Here is an 18,362-nt window from a genome sequence, read left to right on the forward strand (position 1 = left end):
ATGCCCAGAAACATGAATCGATCTTTTGATGGTTAAGGATTGACAAGTTTTCATACCACTTGATAACCATAAAGATACACACTCTAAAAAAAGAAAGGAATAAACCTTGAAATGATCAACCAACATAAACAGACTGAAATTAAACATGATCTCATTAAGACCTACTAATGGGGAAGTGGTTCATTTGCTAATTTGAAATAGGGAAGTATTTTGCATATTATTTAATAATTATCCATATGGATCACGACTATATAAAGGTGATACGTTATAGTCAACAATATTGTTATATACTACTCCCAAAAGATATCAGCATTTAATTTTTGGCTTAAAACGAGTTACAAATAATTTTTTACATGAAGTGCTCTTGAAATTTTTAGACAATGATAATAGATTCTCACATTTGTCACTGTCAGGTTCATTACCGTTGCTGCATACTAATATTGCTCTGGTGCAATGCAAAATGAATATTATAAAGTACTAACACTCACTTCATCTATCAAGATTGTGCAACATTGAGAATTTGACGAATTTGAATAAATGTTAGATAAATATTCGCTGTGAAAAGTAACGCCCTATCAATGACAAAGAGTGGATTAAAAGGGTGTGGTACAAAGTTGTTTTTAAAATAAGGATTACTACTATCTTTCTTAATATAGTTACTTAATTGATACTCCAAAAAGAAAGTGATGCTCCAGAAAGCTCAGCTTTTGAATACTACTTTTATGCCTTTGGAAAAAAGTGTGCTTTTCCGGAGAGAATAAGATTTGGGTCGGCCCAACAATTCAGCTAGGCCTCTTTTTCTACTTTGGACTTTAACCTTTTCCATAACTAACAACTAACTTCAAAACATTTCTTGAAAGGCGTGAAACTTCAGCTACTAACTGGGTACACTTATGAATGCACCAAGTACAACTTTTCTATGCTATTAAAATCCGTCTCACTGCACGAGTTTTAAGAAAGGTTAAAAAAAAATAGTAGAAAAAAATTAATAGAATATGAGTCTCAATTATATATATTAGTTTTAAATGAAATGAGAGTGAAATTAGTTAATGGAAGGTGGGACCCTATTATCATTTATGGTAAAGTGAATCTGACTCCTATTTGTGGACGGACTAAAATGAAAAAACGAGACTTTTATTCGCGGACAGAGGGATACCTAGTACTCCTAACAAATAATCTTTTTCTAGTGGACATATTCAACTATTTTACTCCTTTTACTACTCTAATTTCTCAATAGCCATTAGGTTTGGTTGGTTTGGTCGAAAAGGAATATAGCATCAAAGATTGGTCATTGTCATGTCCACTGCAATAAAGCTTTTTTAATTTCAATTTATTTACCAATAATAAAAAAATATAAGCATTGAAGAGTAATTAATTCACCTACCAAATTATAGTAGTAAAGCAAGATGCAGTAATTTTTTTCAATTTTGTTACTACCAAACACGGTGTTATTCGGAAAGCCACATAGTAGTATAAAAGAAAACCTATCACTATATTGGAACTTCCTTCACTCTCACCCTCAGCACAACTACCGCTTTGAGTTTCTTATCTCACCCAAATCTAGATCAACATTTTCCAGAAATGAGGTCTCAGATTCTCAGATCTGCCAGATCTTTCGTCTCCGCTGCTTCCAAGCAGTCCTCTCGTTCATTTTCGGGTAAATTCTACTGCTATTTTTATCACCAAATTATACAATTGTGACATCCAGCTTTAAATCGGTTATGGTCAAATACGCATAATGATTGGTGCTTATTTGGTGTAGCTGGAGCTATTAGGTTTAATCTAATCGCGTGCATCATCATAGAGCTTGTTAAATCAACTGTTGAGTGTTGACTATTGTTGAGATGTCGGTTGGTGCTATGTCGAAGATTGTTTTTTTGGATGAAATTTGTGAAGGAAGGAACTGTTTTTAGTGGAAAGTAATTATTTTGACTCTGGAAAAGTTTGTCTTTTTTTGTATGCTCTTGTTTGTGATAATATGATGTGGAATGATTGATCTGAAGGTTTTAATCCATTCCTTTTCCATTTTCTCGTGTAATCTCTTATTTTTGCTTCCGAGAAACTGATAAAGATAACTGTTTTTCAATGATCTTGATTTTGTCAGATCCTAGCTGACTATTTTATGTTTTTTCAATAAATCCACATTGAATTGTTTTTATTCATCCATATTCCGGATAATGAGAAACTAAGAAAAAAGTTGTATTTCAGGAGGGAGAGCAGCAGCTGCTGCTGCGGTAGTTTCAAGCCGAGGAAGGGCAGCTTCATTTGGTGCATCTAACTCAGGAAATGCATACATGGGATGGATTTCAAGTGCCCTTGCCCTTCCAGCGGCAGGTCTGTAGAATCCTCCTTTTTTCAGTGTTTTGATATAATTCATATTGTAAATCAGTATGCGGTGTATTTTGTTAGAAATGTAGATGATAGGTATTAGCTTTTTATTTGTTTGGCTGCTGTGGTTGCCATGTTTCGGTGCAGAATACTATCTATACTTTTTCCCTTGGTGAATTTATCAGTCAGACAGCTACACATTCATGAGCTCACTTACTGAATAGGGAATTAATTATTGCTAAAATTATGTATGCTCAAGCCAAGTAACTGTTGGCGATTTTGTTTGAACTACTAGTAGAGGGCCTAATATCACCTAGTCTAAGTTTCTCAAGATTTAAATGTAAGCATTTTTTAATGCCATTACTCATTCGTCTTTGTTTCTTTTTTTGTTATTCTATAGCTTTCATGCTACAAGAGCAGGAGGCACATGCTGCAGCAGTACGTATTCTCATATTTCCTTGTCTTATCTCACTTGTTTCATGGAATTGGAAATATTTTTTTTGCCTCTCTGCTGACTGGCATTCCGTTTCTTCTGTTTATGTCCTAAGATGGAGCGAACTTTCATTGCCATCAAGCCGGATGGAGTGCAAAGAGGACTGGTATCCACTCACACACTTTGTCTGTTTTAGGGTTCTATCCACTCTCACACTTTCTTTGTTTTATGGTTCATTTTTTCCCCTATATGAAAAGGAAAAGCTCGCTTTACATTTGAATTGAAGAAACACAAGAACTCATATGCATATACACCCCACCCCTACCAGGCCACCATTACTTTATATAGGATGAAGGTTTGATCCTGCTGCATGCTTCTTACATTTCGACAATGTCTCTGTTGAATTCAGATCTCAGAAATTGTTTCCCGCTTTGAGCGAAAAGGATTCAAGCTTGTGGCCATCAAGATAGTGGTTCCTTCAAAGGGCTTTGCCGAGAAGCATTACCACGACCTCAAGGAAAGACCCTTCTTCAATGGGCTGTGCGATTTCCTCAGCTCTGGACCTGTCATTGCCATGGTTAGAAGAGCTCAGCTCTCATATGATTTATTTGCAAGAAAGCTTAGAGTTTACTTAACTTGTTACTCTATCCTCGTGCTCCTTCAGGTCTGGGAAGGTGAAGGAGTGATCAAGTATGGCCGTAAACTCATTGGTGCCACAGACCCTCAGAAATCAGAGCCCGGAACCATCAGAGGAGATCTTGCCGTTGTAGTTGGAAGGTATGCTTCCTCGCTCGATGCCATGAAACAAACTCACTAAATTGTTTTGTTCTGACATCGAAATATGTTTTATTTTGAAGGAACATAATTCATGGTAGTGATGGCCCTGAGACAGCCAAGGATGAAATCAACCTATGGTTTAAACCTGAGGAGTTGGTGAGCTACACAAGCAATTCAGAGAAGTGGCTCTACGGCGAGAACTAGTGGCCTTAAATTTTGTTACTTGATAATTAAAAACACCAGCATTCAGGTGTGGAGTGTGATCATTAGTGGAAGCAAAAAGATGAGAACAATAAGCTTCCTATAGGCAAGTAACAAACCAGCTGAAATCATCTGCTGCAATAATGTATTATTGAACCTCTGTTTAACCACTTTGGCTCTATGCATTTTTGGATCTTATCATTAATTATATGTCCTATTTGAGGATGCTTTCCTGTTTGGATGGATTTTGTGCATTTTATTACCCTCAACTATACCCCAATTTTATTGAATATATATATTGAACTACAAGAAATGTTGAATCAACCTAAAACTATATCAAAAATATTTTGCATCCATTTTATATGCTACATTGTCACTCTTTTTTTTGTAGAAACTTAGTATGGCATCACATGAAAAACAACGTCGTTTTATGTTCTACTAATACTTAAAAAAGTGATGAGCTATGTTTATGTACACTTCATTGTAATCCTTAAATTATTAATCATGACATGAAAAACAACGTCGTTTTATGTTCTCACACTTATCTTAATAGTTATAGAACTCGTGATCAAGAACTATGAAATTGAAATATTGCAATAGAAAGTTGAAAATTCAAGTTTATTAACTAAGAAATGATTAGCAAGAGCGGGGGTGTAGCTCATATGGTAGAGCGCTCGCTTCGCATGCGAGAGGCACGGGGTTCGATTCCCCGCACCTCCAACTTCCTCTCTTTTTAAATAGAATTATTTTGTTGATGTTTCTGGATAAAGATTTGATTTTTACCAGTTTTGTGCATTTTTTCCCAAAAAGATTGTATTTTTATGAGTTGTCCGCAGCCTCTCATCCATCATCCCCAACTTCACACCTCCGAATTCAGCATTTCTCTCTCTCTCTCTCTCTCTCTCAAAAATCCCACAATTTACGCTTGAAATTTGTTTCTTTCCGAAAATCCCATCAAGCACATGAATCTTCAGTCGTGGCGGTGCTCCTCCCCTTTGCTCCCACTCCCCACTCACCACCCGCCCAGACACACCAACACCACCACCCACTTCTGCTTCCTCTTTCCCGCCAAGAAAAACCATTACTTGTTTCCCATTCCCAAACAGACCGCTGCCGCCTCCAACGCCAACAGCCAGGTCTCCTCCTCGCCGGAGGAAGGGAGCAAGCTGGCCTCGGCCCTCTTCGACCAAGCGCTGCTTGCCCGTGTCTCCGCCGCCCCGGACGCCGCCGAGGCCCTGCGTTTGATTTCGGAGGAGCGAGGCAGCGCCGGCCACGTCACTGCCTCGGACTGCCGCTTGATTATCTCTGCCGCCCTTGATCGTGGCAATGCTGACTTGGCCCTCTCCGTATTCTCCGCCATGCGCTCTACCTTTGCTTCAGGTACTCAAAAATTCCGATTGAATTATGTTTTCTCATTGCACCCAACTGTTTTGTCTTCTTTTGCTTGAATTTATGTTTGATTGCTTTTTACTTGTTTTAATAATGTGATTGTGAGATAACTTTTGCCATTTGGGGTTTGTTTGGCACTTTCATTGAACAGGTTGGGGGGAGAATGCTACTTCAGTGGAGAGATGGAATTGGTCAAGACCGGATGTACATACGTATACGTTGTTAGTGAAGGGGCTTGCTGCATTACTGAGGGTTTCAGATGCCCTTAGGGTGGTTGACTGTGTTTGCCGAGTGGGAGTGTCTCCCGGTGAAGAGGTATCTATTTATCACCTATTTATGACGTTTTTACTTTCTTGAAGTCGTGTGATCATTGTTTTTTAATGAAACTTGGAAATCATATATCTTTGTTGCAATGAATCTGCTCAACTCCTTTCCTTGGTACTTCCATTTTCCTTTTTGTATGTCATGATTGCTGAAATTGGGAGAAAATGTAACAATTTTGTCCAATATGAATATCTCAAGGGTTAAGTTACATATCTATGCATTTCACATATAGTAGACCTTATGATCGGCTCTACAAGGCACAAGCCTGATGTTTATATAGCTAGTATCGACTTCTGAAATGATAAACAGTTCCTGGCCCTCATAATAGTATTGTGCATATTCATCTTTCATTCAAACTGGATTCTCTAATTATTTTCTTAATTCTATCCCAATCACTTTCTTATGACTACTGAGTAGTAGACAGTTTGTCGATGTACCACATTTTAGATCCTTTAAAAGTTTATCTTGGTGCCTGGTGGGTATAAGATTGCAAATTTTATGAAATTGCATTATCAACAGCCACCTTCCAGGCTTTCCTAATTATTATTTGTGAGATTATGTCTGAAATTTTAAGCATGCTTTCCAGAACGAAACTAACATGGGCAGAGGATGTTCCTTACCAAGAAACTGTAATAAATTTTTTCAGGTTCCTTTCGGTAAGGTGGTGAGATGCCCCAGTTGTATGATAGCCGTTTCTGTCGCTCAACCACAGCAAGGCATTCAGGTATGTGCATACAATCTCGATTTTACAGTTAATTTTTCAGTTACCAGTCCGTGTTAGTGGCTATCGATCCAGCACTGTCATTTTATTCTACACTGGTTAGTGAGTCAATTGGATCATCGTAAATGGTTCCTTAAGTGAGTGTGTACCATCAAATTTTGTGGTTCATTAGCAAAAGGAATTTCATGATTTTGCCTTATTTCTCTATAGTACTCCTTATGAGTGAGTGGCCACGATCTGTTGCCCGAAATAGGGTCAGACCAATAAAGGATGCAAACTATCTCAATCAAAAGAAGTTCTTATGGCCACACGTATGCCTAAGGTTCATTGAAGAAGTTGATCAATTGTTGTCTCATTTTCTTTAAGACATTCTTTTTTGATCGTGGTAGTTGCAAATTCTCAGTTACGCTTCATTTTCAGGTTGTATCATGTTCAAAGTGTCGTTATCAGTATGAACTAGTTTCAGGGAACATCCTGAGCATCGAATCTGAAGAAATTAGGTACATTATTGATTATTCTCATTTCCTGTAGATGCACTCTTTAAGTTCCTTGTCTTTCTTGACATGTGAAGGCATTGTCTTTAGTAAGTGACAGACAAGTCTAAAATCACCTCACGCCTCTCAGTGACAAGATACTTGTTTTATTTGTTGTTTACTTTAGCCAATAATAAGAAAGTGTAAATGCACATGGTGTTGATCCTGGGATATTCACTTGTTCTAAGGACCTCCTACTGCCGAACGCAGCATGGATGTCCCTGCATGGAAACGAGCGCTACAATTCTTGCAAATTACGAAACAAGATATTCCAGCTGCTGTTCACTCCATTGTGGTAATATTTTTATAAAAATTATTTTTCATTTTTGGGTATATGATACATCAAGTTTGAATGCTTTTGTTTCAAGATTCTGTTGCGATGTCAAGTGCAGTTTTCAAATTTAAAATTACCCTTTACACTTATAAAAACCCCTTTGGAGAATTTGACACCCATTTGCTTTGAAGTTTCTATCTGAAAGTGTGCAGTTCTGTTATATTACCACTTTGCTTTTATATAATGATGAATTGATGACAAGCTTTACTAGATCAATCACTCATGCCCCCCTGCAGGTGGAGACCCCTTCCGGCTTAGCAAGAACACACAGGTTTGCCACTGAAACGGTCGATCTCCCTGCTCAGGAAGGAGAAAGAGTTACTGTTGCCATAGCAGCTCCATTAAGTGTTTACAGAGAAGTTGGTCCTATAAAGCTGAGTGCAAGAGTTCCAAATTTCTACCCTGGTGAGCCCATGTGCCTGACCAATCATAAAGATGGTAGAGAATCACGATTATTAAGAGCCCCTCGAAAAGATGCGACCAGATCCATGCTGAGTCCATCTATTTTATTCCCCATTCTTGTGGTGCTTGCTACTGGTGACGCAGCCTCTGGAATGCTTGATCCTAGCTTGCCTCCGTTAATTGCAGCTGCTGCATTTTCTTCGCTCGCCGTGGGTACAACTTTAAGCAGTGTGGTTCTTCCTCAGCTTAACAAGGCAGGTCTCGTTGATGAACTACTGCCCCCGCAGCATTCATTTTCTGCTTGAAAACTTATCAAGCATATAATTGTTCTATTCTTGAGCTTTTTGATGGCCGTCAACACTTTTCAATTTCTAGCTTCTACATACATGCTATTTTTTGGCTGAGTAGCTTCTTCGTCACATATATATCTCACGGGCAACTAATCATGTGATATTTACCTCTCAGTATGTTAAAAATCTATAGCTTATTGTGTCTCTATCTTCTAATGTCATGATGCATGTATTCTGTTAATCTCAAGTGACAACAGAAAGGAAGTACTATGTTTCAATTCGATTCCCAGCAATTCGAGTTAGATATGCGCTTCCTCAACAGTTTAGCTACTTAATATACGTTTTTTCTCAAACCTTGAATAAGTGTCTTCCACGGTCATGCTTACCTGTCTATGTGTTTTCTGTTGCTAGCTTCCACAAAGACTAGTGGATGTAACATCTATAAGGCAGCAGCTATTATCTCAGTATGACGTACTTCAGTCTCGCATCAAGGAATTGAAGAAAGCTGCTGAAAATGAGGTTCTGTTCTGGAATACTAACACTGCTTGCTGGTTACTGGTTTTTCATCTCCTTTATTTTAAATTGTTTGAAAATATATTAATGAAAGAAACATTTGCTATTCATCTATGTGCCTGCATATGCTAAATTGCTAATGCACTTATACCGGATTGGACGAGGGCCATCTCTTAATGATGTTTACACAATATATTGTCCTTTAGGTCTGGATGCTTGCTCGTATGTGCCAGTTGGAGAACAAAATTTATGCTGTTGGAGAACCTTCTTATCGGTATGTTGTCTAATCTCTACCTCTGGCATCGATCTGTGGAATCATCGTTAACTTAAGATTTTATATTTTATTTTAGTGCTCGAAGAAATAGAGTCAAAAGGGTGCGTGAAGGCTTGGAGAGTTCTCTCAAGACTCGGATTGAACTGATCGAGAGCTATGCTAGAGTACGTATTTTTTTAAAGAACTGAATTCTAAATTTAACAAACGATGCTTATATTGAATTATTTGCAGATTTATCATTTAAGTTATGAACACCACATGGCTATGGTTTACCATTTTCAGATATCTTCAATGATTGAAATTGAGGTAGAACTGGACGTGGATGTGGTTGCTGCAGAAGCAGTCAGCAATGTGGTATGCCGTCTTCTTTCTGTTAAAAGACGTAGAAACCGCCTGCTCAACAGCTTCTGTTCTTTTGACAGGAAAATATTGCTCAGCAGATAGAGCAAATCATGGAGCTTGAGAATCTTGAAGAGGCATGTTGTCGTATTCAATTCGCGAAACTAGCAAAACTGAAATTGCTTATTGTATGTGACAGTTATGTTTGTGTCATTGCAGAAATGGAGACTGCAAGCTGAGGCAAACGATGAAGCTGAGCGACTTCTTAGTTCCGAGCCTCTTCCTGCCGACCAGATTTCAGACAGGTAGTCGGTGAATAAGATGGTAGTCGGCATGGCGTCCGTTTTGTACAGGTTCGAGGTTAATCACTCCAAGTAATCCAAGTTGTGCAAGAGAGGAGGCCGGCTTGTTCCGAGCAATCCAAGTTGTGTCGATTTTATGATTTTTTTCTCATAATAATATGAGAAAATATGCTCCATTAATCTACACAATGGAGTAAGACAGCATAATGTGTTCATCTCTTGTGCTTGGGGATGGGATATTTTGACATTTATTTTTATTGGGAATTAATCTCTAGCTCTACATTGTAAAAATGGACGAATGTAAATGAAAATTTATTTATCATTTAATGTTACACCATTGTGTGCTCATCTTTATCAGAGAAACCTTTTTGGATTATGACATAAAATTATAGCTGGTGGTACCAAATTTGTGTGGAGCCATATATGAGAGAAGGCTTGGTTACTTAATAATCATTGTCAAATACTAATAGATTAGATTTATTTATAAATTTGGTCTCATAAACCATCACAATTAGGTCTTACCGGAATTGCCTTAGATTCAAGCAATCTTGATTGGTGATGATTGGAAAAGACCTCATGATTCACCTTTCATTATTATATTTTGAGTAATGAATATTGTTTCTTTTATTTTTCATATAAATAAATGTAGATTAATGTTCAAATGCTTACTTTTAAGTGTGTACACATAAAGGCCAAGACTGTCACATAAATATTACTCCTATATTTAAGTTTAAGAGATGAAATGGTTGACATTGTTTATGCAAATGAGAAATGATAGTGGAATAGGATAAAGTTGAAAGAGCCCTTGCTTTTTATGCTTGCTGAATTTCAGAGAATTTTCTCTGAAGTAATCTCATGATAATTAACCTTCATTAGGATTAACAATGGTGAATTCAATTGTCAAAAATCAAATTGCTATGTGATTCTATGTCAAATCACACCAAATAAAGGATTCGATGTAGGAAGAAAACAAATAAAATGTGGAGAGGTTGAGGCGTTAGGAATAAAGATAAAAAAGGGACAAACAGCCAAAAATACACCAAAAATTTGTATTCCATCTGATGGGTCAGTCTCAAATCATAAAGCAATTTACGAAGAAATGAATAAACATAAAATACACAAAATTGGTTTCTGGCCTCGGCCAAATTACAATTACGTACACGAGAGAGGATAAAAGACTATATTTTTAATTTAATTGATAGCTATGAAATATTTTCCACATCGAAAAAACACAGAATGAGAGAGGAAGCAAAAACAAATTTGATAATGATATTACAAAGTCTAATATCTAAATGATATGGTTGAAAATCTTTCGTTGAAACGGTTGCTTGGTCGTTTAAAAACATAGATAAAGAAAATTAAAAAAAAAAATCCGACATACTTCAAATTCATTACAATGTGATTGAAAACTACATATAAATAAAAAATTAATTATTGCTAATCTAACTAAGGTCATTTATGCAACAACATATTGTGCAATCACATAATAAAAACAATTGATTATTAAAATTACAGAAAAATGTAAGTTTAACCCCACAAAATATATGTAGATACTCAAATTAATCCCACAAAAATCCTCATTTGGATTAATAGGGAGAAATTACATAGAATTACACTGAAATATGTTTGGTAGAGTCAGAAAAATTTATTGTCGGTTTACACTTTATACGTTATTTTATAGAAAAAAGTTAGGTCAGTTTTATATTTGAGCACGCCTCTTTAATCATACTATAAATTATAGTAACACTAACTTTTAATAAGAATTAATAAAAGTTTCATTAAAATAGGTCCCCTAATCGCTTTGGCTAAACCTACCATGATAAAAAGTTTTGGAAACATTTTCATAAAATTTCATAATCACAGAGCTAACATATTTTTACCTAAAAAATCACTAAAAGAAAACACAATTTTTTTATGTATACATTGAACTATAAATGAATAATTTTATTTATACTAAAATATGTATTTCATTTTAAAATTAAAATCGATAGATTCTGCGATTCTGGATATGAATATTTGAGGATCCGATTCTTTGAATGCAATAGACCGGCCAAGAAAGCGCTGTATTCCCTTCCCTACTTTCACAAAATCCCAACTTTTCAAAAGTTTATAAAGTTGTAATTAGAAACTTCAAATCGATTCCCAGAAAAATAAAAACCCTCAAAATAAATTCTGGGAATTCTATAAAAGGCAGAACTTTATCGACAACGAGACAAGAATCTCTACATCTAACCTGACCCATCTCACTTTTTCTCCATAAATATAATTTTCAGGGATCATCCAATCAGCGAAAGGTACAGTTAGTATTTATTTATTGTATCAAATCACTGAATTAATTATTTCGAGCCTCTAATTGTAGTGCTCTTGTTCGATCTCAGTGGTATATATATACTGTTTGCTCACACTGTGATCTCAGCTGGCCATCAATTTACTCGACAGTTCATATTTTTGGGTGAAGTAGTTGGAAAACATGTCGTCGACTATTCTGGTGACGGGCGGCGCCGGCTACATTGGCAGTCACACCGTGCTGCAGCTGTTGCTCGGCGGTTACAAGGCTGTGGTGGTGGATAATCTCGACAATTCGTCGGAAATTTCCCTCAAGAGGGTCCAGGAACTTGCTGGGAAGCAAGGCTCAAATCTCACTTTTCATAAGGTTTTCTACCTTGTCAAGACTGCTTTTTTATTCCATAGTTATTTGGGGTTTTGGGTTTTGATTGAGTTTTTTGGTGCTTTGAGTTGTGATGTTATTTGGGGATTGGGGGGATTGATCTTGTGCTTTAGTTATGGGTGCACTTTGATTCTACGAGGGCTTTTGTTTTGTGATTGATATGTATTGTTCTTGGTGTTCTCTTTGATCTGTGTTGTTCTTGGTTTCTCCGGAGTGGTCAACAACAGTCAACTAGAGTCAATGGTTTGCAAAGTGTTTGTTAATGAATTTAATGGTTGGTCTGCAAATCAATGCTTGAAGTAAAGTTTGATCCATCACCTTATTAGTTGGTTTCCACTAGCGTGTGATCAATTTGAAATAGAGAGTACTGTGGTATAAATATAATAAACTTTACTTTTTTGTGCTGATTATGTTATGCCATCCTTTCAGTATTTTGGCTTTGTTGTGTGGAAATATGTGAATAATATGCTAGGTCGAGGAGCTCTTTCCTTAGCATTGTTTGAACTGATAATGACTTCGATGCACTAGATCAGGTTGATGTTATAGTAATAATTAAGGTATTCTGTTAGAATGTTTTGCTTGATATGATTGTTCGTTTCTAATGCAGCTGTAGTTGTGTGAGAGAATGTTTAGTTTACTATCTTCTCCATTTTTGGTTTGCAGATTGATCTTCGGGACAAGCCTGCACTTGAGGAGCTTTTTACTTCCCAAAAGTAAGTCTCGACAATCAAATAAATCAAAATTATGTTATTGTTAGTGTAAAAAGTCCTAAGTGCCATATGCTCTTTCCTGTATGCTGATTTTTATTTAGAGAAATAGATGGATGCCTGGTCGTTGATAGTTATTTCTCATCCACTGGCTATGATGATCATATTGATTGTCAAATAATACTTTCAAGTTTCAACCTTTTCAAGATACTTCATTCTTTTATATTTTCTTTGTATATATAAAGGATTTACCTGATACATTGTTATAGTATGTACTTTTTGTTGCCCTAGAATTTAATTATCTTAGTATACAAACAGTGCATTTTATATGATAAGTACTAGATTAGTATATAGTGAAGTTACTTTATGTGTACATATGTCTCCAGAATTTCTTATGTAACATCTTGACACCTCATTCTCACCTAATGAAGGTTTGATGCTGTTATTCACTTTGCCGGATTGAAAGCAGTTGGAGAAAGTGTGCAAAAACCCTTGCTGTATTATAACAATAACCTCATTGGTACAATTGTTCTGTTGGAGGTCATGGCTGCCCATGGGTGTAAAAGGGTAACTAGCCCGATTTTGCTTCCACCCCATACTTATACTTATTTCATTCTCTTTGTGCTGATTTTACTCATTCTCACATTTCAGCTAGTGTTTTCATCCTCTGCTACCGTGTATGGTTCACCAAAAACAGTCCCATGCACAGAGGAGTTTCCCATTAGTGCTCTGAATCCTTATGGAAGGACAAAGGTAACTTCAAATTCATCTTAATGGAAATGTTTTGAGAAATGAATTTTATCTAAGATATTGGCAAGACAAAAAAATAAGTTTTAACACATGTCTTGGTTGTGTACATATGTGCTGTATTTGTATGTTACATTACTGTGTATTTGTGAGTTGTTATTTCGTACTATTAGCAAGATCACCTGAAATTTTACGTTCTTTATTTCAGCTTTTCATTGAAGAGATATGCCGTGATCTTTACCAGTCAGACCCCACATGGAAGATCATTTTGCTAAGGTACTTCAACCCAGTTGGCGCGCATCCTAGTGGCTATATTGGCGAAGATCCAAGAGGAATCCCAAACAACCTCATGCCCTTTGTGCAACAAGTAGCCGTTGGAAGGCGACCTGCGCTTACAGTTTATGGAACTGACTACGCGACCAAGGATGGAACAGGAGTAAGTACCTTTGTCTTAACTCATATTGTCTTTGTGCACAGATACATTTAGTGAACCATTTTGAAAATCTCCAGGGCCAGTTTTTTCAGTTTATAGACTCAGTATTACATATGACATGCTACAACTTCTTATTCGTGAGTTAATGATGTTAAAATATACTTCGATTTCCACAAGCAACATAGTCTATTGTGGACTGTTGGAGTCGAAAGGTTGGTGGGGGTTGAATAGTTAATATACATAATATTCAGATGTATTTGAGCATGAGCACTTTATTTGCATAGTTGTTGTAGATTTATCTGAATTAAGATGTTTATTAAAATGTAGCTGTATATGTGATCTTCAGGTTCGTGATTATATCCATGTTGTGGATCTAGCAGATGGCCATATTGCTGCTTTGAACAAGCTCTCTGATACTTCTGTAGGTATGTGCTCTGAGTAGGGTGTAATCATTCTTCTTATTAAGAGTTAATGACCATATCATCTTCATCTATACACTTTTTTTGGTAAATTTGGTCAACTAGAATATAATTTTTTGCTAGTGATTCCTTATCCTAAGCTCTAAGGACCCTGATTGTTTATCGACTGTGAATCTGTGATTGATTAGTTATGTTTAGTGTCTTGATTTTCGATAATGCACGTGACCTGCAGGCTGTGAGGTGTACAATCTTGGGACAGGGAAGGGCACATCTGTATTGGAAATGGTAGCATCTTTTGAGAAAGCATCTGAGAAGGTAAGTTCTTGAAATAAATGCCACATGGTGCTGTAAATATACATCATATCATATTTGTAGAATTAAATAGACAAAACTCTTGTTGTGATGTTGTAGAAACTTCCGTTGGTGATGGCTGATCGACGACCGGGTGATGCTGAGGTCGTGTATGCAGAGACGGACAAAGCTGAAAAGGAGCTGAAATGGAAGTAAGTGTGACTATTTGGTTGTGCCATATTTCACTGCTTAGAGTTGTAGTTTGTTGAGCTAGTGTTGCTTTCCATTTCAGGGCGAAATTCGGGATCGACGAGATGTGCCTGGATCAGTGGAACTGGGCTAGCAAGAATCCCTATGGTTATGAACCAGCCAAGTGAAGTTGTGTGTTGTAATATGTGGCTTTTGTACCAGAAATCTCCGGCACAGTGTGTTTAATATGAGAGTGTGAATGCTGTATGTTTTCAAACTCAAACTCCCTAACCTTAATAAAATGCTGGATACTATCACTTTTTTCTGTAATCTGCATTCTTTTATTTAGCTTCACTATAGTTACATTGTCATACACCAAAACCACAATCTATAACAACAGATATCATATTACAAGGATATATTACAGATTAGAGTAGACATTATTTTGATCCTAGATACTCCTAGATACGTTACATGAACAACGAGGCAGCTCGGGTGCAATTCTATCCTCGTAGCAATGCCCTTGCCCTGTTGAATGCAGCCTTTGCAGCATTTCGTTCTGCTTCACTGTGTTTGATGAGTTTCTGAGACTCTTCCAGTTCTTTAGATGCAATCAAGTACTTGCCCTCCAACGCCTCCTTGTTTTGAGATGTTTTCTCGAGCTCGATCTCCAAACACCTCATCTCAACCTCACAACAAGATACATCGGCTTCAATCTGGAACAGCCGGGCCAGGGCAGAAGAGATCTCTTCTTGCAAAACTTTTATGTGATTCTTGCTGTCGATCAGGGCTTCGAGTGCCTCAGCATGCACGCGGTTGATCTCATCTAGCCTCTCTCTCTCTGTAGAACAGATCTCAATTAACTTCTGATGAGAATCATTCGTGAGAATAGCTTGGTCAATCTCAAACAATTGTGAAGCACAACGGATCAGTTCATCCACGTGCCTTTTGAAATCTTTGTAATCGAAGAGCAAGCAATCTAGAGCAGCAAACGTAGCTTCCGCCTCCTGACTCATGGCAGCGTGGTCTTTAACATCCATTGTCTCCAGACGGGCAAGAAGCTCATCCTGGAGGCGTTCGGCAGCTTGATGGAATACATTCGAGATTGATTTTGACATTCTACCTTCATTTGTTGGCTTGCAAGATGGTTTCTTTAGAGAAACAGGAGAAAGTGGAATATCTGAGCTCCTTGTTGAAGTTGTTGCATCGACCACAATCTGTTCCGGTACCACATAAGTGGAGTCTATAAGAGTAGGACTATGATGCTGTTCCAGATTGAACGAAAGCTCTTTATAGCCTTGGACTGCCTTTGCATTTCTTCCTGGGGTGATTGAACTACTAAAGTTCACCAAAATGTCTTGCACCACAAACTCTAGAGGATTGGAAACAGCTACAAAAAGATGGATCAGATGGAAACTAAGGGTTAGAACGAAACACAATCAACGCCTGCTGCTCAAGCTCAAGACAGTAAGGTACACTGCTTGTTAATATCAGTTTTGGAACCATTAGACAGTGATGGATATTTGCAAGACACAACAAGAAAATCCGAAAGAAAAAGAGGACGGTTGCCACTTACACGAGGTGGATGATTTCAGTTCATAAGTCATCAAGCAGCGCTTCGGATGGAAAACAAGCCTTCCCCACCAGCCATTGAGTTCAGTGCTTAGATTCCGATGGATTGCATCCGCCATCCAACAGTGTCTAGTTGACATAGTATTCAGTGCTACACGTACTGTCGAAACGCTAGCAGAATTTGGAAAACCCGAAGCTGCAAGAGTTATTCCAAATAAGAGACACCAGAAAAGATGAAAAACTGATGTACTCTATTAGTGTTAGTAGACCTAACAACGTCAGAAAATTTCCCAAGGCAATCTTCCCTACCAAAACCCACAACGAATTATCCATTTCCTGATTGATATTTCCAAAATCCGTTATCAATTTGTTTCCTAGTTCGTAGACCTACACACTCTCGACATAAGAATTACGGATAGATTCATCACCTATTATTCCTCCACAACGTGATCGTTTGTGAGGTCTCCTCGAAGTCAAATTATATCTTTCTTCCATGCCTTTCAACTGATCCCTCCTCCAAGGGGTTACTTCACGACACACAAGATCATCTGAAGGTTCAACCAAAGGTGACACATGATCAGTTCCTTCATCCCTCTGCTTGCTGTCATCCTCAATGGCATCAGTGACTCCACCGTTGCAATCTACCCTTCCCGATTGAGACGAGCTCATCCTTTCCTCTGCCTGACGAGCTTCCATCATTTCTAGCTCGTCTTGCCAAACTCTATACCCACACGAACCCTCTCCCTGTGTATGATTTCAAAGTGTATAAAATACACAATTCAGTGCATTCACTCAGATAGTGATTCCACAGAATTAAAGTCAATAATGTTACTTGTATAAATATGATCAAGAATCATGCCCCAAGATATAAACTACTCTATTCTCTACTATACATCAAAGACTACTCAAGTACTTTAAACAAATCGGTTGACAGAATCACAGAACCAATCAAGCACATTTAGCCAGCAATCGAAGAAGGGAAATGAATCTCAACTTTTGAACATTTATCCAAATTCAGAGAGTCTGAGCTTAGCTTCTACTTCACTAAGCAACTAAAAATCCCAACTTTTGAACATTTATCCTAATCCAGACAGAATCTGACCTCAGCTTCTAGTTCACTAACCAACCAATGATATATGATCAAAATTCAAGATTTAACAAACAAAGAGCCAAGAGGGAACATCATCATCCAATTATTATTGAAGAATAGGGAGTAATTGGGGAAAAAAGATACCTCCTTTACTCTGCACATGAACATGATCCGACCCGCATTGGGCCCGAAGACTTCCCTCCTCACCCGGCAAACACCGGCGCTGCAGCCCCCGCAGCAAGGCACTCTGACCCATTCATGGGGCTTCACCTCGTCCTCCCACTTGAAAAAATTGTCCTAATAAAGACAAGAAAAGGGGTTGAGTAAGTAAAGTAAAATCTTAAAAGAAAGAAGATGGAAAATGGGATGAAGAAGAATGAGAGACATCGGGGCAAGAGTAGAAGTAGCGATCGGGGTTTGCTTTGGTGTGGGACTGTTTGCGGCGGCAGCTTCTGGCATTACACCTGGGGCAGATCAAGCACCACTCATACTCAGGACTCGGATTCTCGGACCACAGCCCACTCATTTTTGCAACACAGGCGTTTGATTTCACGGACTCATTTTCACTACAAAGTTGCCGTTGTTAAAGCTGTGTGTCATCAATTTCAATGTTTTTTTGGGATTTTGTAAACGGGAGTATTAGTATTCATACATTAATATGAAAGCTTCTTTGAAAAGATTTTTTTTTTGTAAGATGTTTTTCTACAATTCCTACTTTATCGTGCAGGAATTTCTTTAAATCAAAATTATTGGGGTACTTTTTGTAACAGTGAGGAGACGAGATCGAAGGGACAATAATAAACAAATACTCTCTTCCTCCGTCATTAGAAGTCTCATTTAGAGCATCCGTAGCAGTGGGTTTGTCCGCCATTAGGCGACGGAGGGGCGGACGCGGACGAGCGCTGCGGACACCAGAGTTCTGCGGCATTCTAGGGACGTCCGCCATTACAAACTCTATATATACGAACTTTTTAAAAACTCTAACGCATATATTATCGTCGAAAATGAAGACCTAACATGTACTTTGTTTGAATCGTTTTTGGGTTTGAGATGTTTTTTTTTTGTGAACTATGTATTTTTTTAAAA

General features: G+C 37.6%; 4 protein-coding genes and 1 non-coding gene across 9 annotated transcripts; 4 read left to right on the forward strand and 1 right to left on the reverse strand.

Moving 5' to 3' along the window:
- Window positions 1-1,498: 1,498 nt before the first annotated feature.
- On the forward strand, window positions 1,499-3,976 carry LOC125216553 (nucleoside diphosphate kinase 3-like). Its single transcript, XM_048118298.1, has 7 exons — window positions 1,499-1,657; window positions 2,209-2,334; window positions 2,729-2,766; window positions 2,877-2,927; window positions 3,171-3,338; window positions 3,426-3,538; window positions 3,619-3,976. Exons 1-7 carry the CDS (start codon window positions 1,582-1,584, stop codon window positions 3,740-3,742), a joined length of 696 nt encoding a protein of 231 aa, XP_047974255.1. The 5' UTR covers window positions 1,499-1,581; the 3' UTR covers window positions 3,743-3,976.
- A 410-nt stretch (window positions 3,977-4,386) lies between these two features.
- TRNAA-CGC (transfer RNA alanine (anticodon CGC)) lies at window positions 4,387-4,459 on the forward strand. Its single transcript has one exon. It is a non-coding gene; the product is annotated as a tRNA-Ala (tRNA).
- Window positions 4,460-4,576: 117 nt separating this feature from the next.
- On the forward strand, window positions 4,577-9,508 carry LOC125215663 (Pentatricopeptide repeat (PPR) superfamily protein). Of its 3 annotated transcripts, XM_048117151.2 has the most exons (13): window positions 4,577-5,119; window positions 5,280-5,443; window positions 6,099-6,176; window positions 6,594-6,673; window positions 6,917-7,001; window positions 7,277-7,445; window positions 7,629-7,696; window positions 8,144-8,251; window positions 8,452-8,519; window positions 8,596-8,683; window positions 8,751-8,873; window positions 8,942-8,995; window positions 9,078-9,508. In XM_048117151.2, the coding sequence occupies exons 1-13, from the start codon at window positions 4,702-4,704 to the stop codon at window positions 9,165-9,167; spliced, it is 1,593 nt and encodes a 530-aa protein (XP_047973108.1). In that variant the 5' UTR covers window positions 4,577-4,701; the 3' UTR covers window positions 9,168-9,508. The 3 variants fall into 3 exon arrangements, with proteins under 3 accessions (XP_047973108.1, XP_047973106.1, XP_047973107.1); XM_048117149.2 differs by having other exon boundaries at window positions 4,578-5,119; window positions 7,277-7,696; XM_048117150.2 differs by having other exon boundaries at window positions 4,579-5,119; window positions 7,277-7,696; window positions 8,802-8,873.
- Window positions 9,509-11,291: 1,783 nt separating this feature from the next.
- LOC125213981 (UDP-glucose 4-epimerase GEPI48-like) lies at window positions 11,292-14,944 on the forward strand. Of its 3 annotated transcripts, none has more exons than XM_048114809.2 (10): window positions 11,292-11,454; window positions 11,600-11,813; window positions 12,492-12,541; window positions 12,967-13,102; window positions 13,187-13,288; window positions 13,491-13,718; window positions 14,062-14,140; window positions 14,367-14,449; window positions 14,546-14,637; window positions 14,718-14,944. In XM_048114809.2, exons 2-10 carry the CDS (start codon window positions 11,631-11,633, stop codon window positions 14,800-14,802), a joined length of 1,038 nt encoding a protein of 345 aa, XP_047970766.1. In that variant the 5' UTR covers window positions 11,292-11,454; window positions 11,600-11,630; the 3' UTR covers window positions 14,803-14,944. The 3 variants fall into 3 exon arrangements, with proteins under 3 accessions (XP_047970766.1, XP_047970765.1, XP_088924135.1); XM_048114808.2 differs by having other exon boundaries at window positions 11,293-11,454; window positions 11,539-11,813; XM_089068009.1 differs by lacking the exon at window positions 11,292-11,454 and having other exon boundaries at window positions 11,502-11,813.
- Window positions 14,933-17,973, reverse strand: LOC125213980 (uncharacterized). The gene is made up of 5 exons (XM_048114807.2): window positions 17,662-17,973; window positions 17,421-17,573; window positions 16,615-16,930; window positions 16,191-16,382; window positions 14,933-16,004 (listed from the first exon to the last, which is right to left on the reverse strand). The coding sequence occupies exons 1-5, from the start codon at window positions 17,800-17,802 to the stop codon at window positions 15,118-15,120; spliced, it is 1,689 nt and encodes a 562-aa protein (XP_047970764.2). The 5' UTR covers window positions 17,803-17,973; the 3' UTR covers window positions 14,933-15,117.
- Window positions 17,974-18,362: the final 389 nt, after the last annotated feature.

This window comes from Salvia hispanica, chromosome 3 (assembly GCF_029641045.1).
Source record: "Salvia hispanica isolate PSC_SH4W2 chromosome 3, Shi_PSC_v1, whole genome shotgun sequence".
In the NCBI taxonomy this organism is placed as follows: Eukaryota; Viridiplantae; Streptophyta; class Magnoliopsida; order Lamiales; family Lamiaceae; genus Salvia; species Salvia hispanica.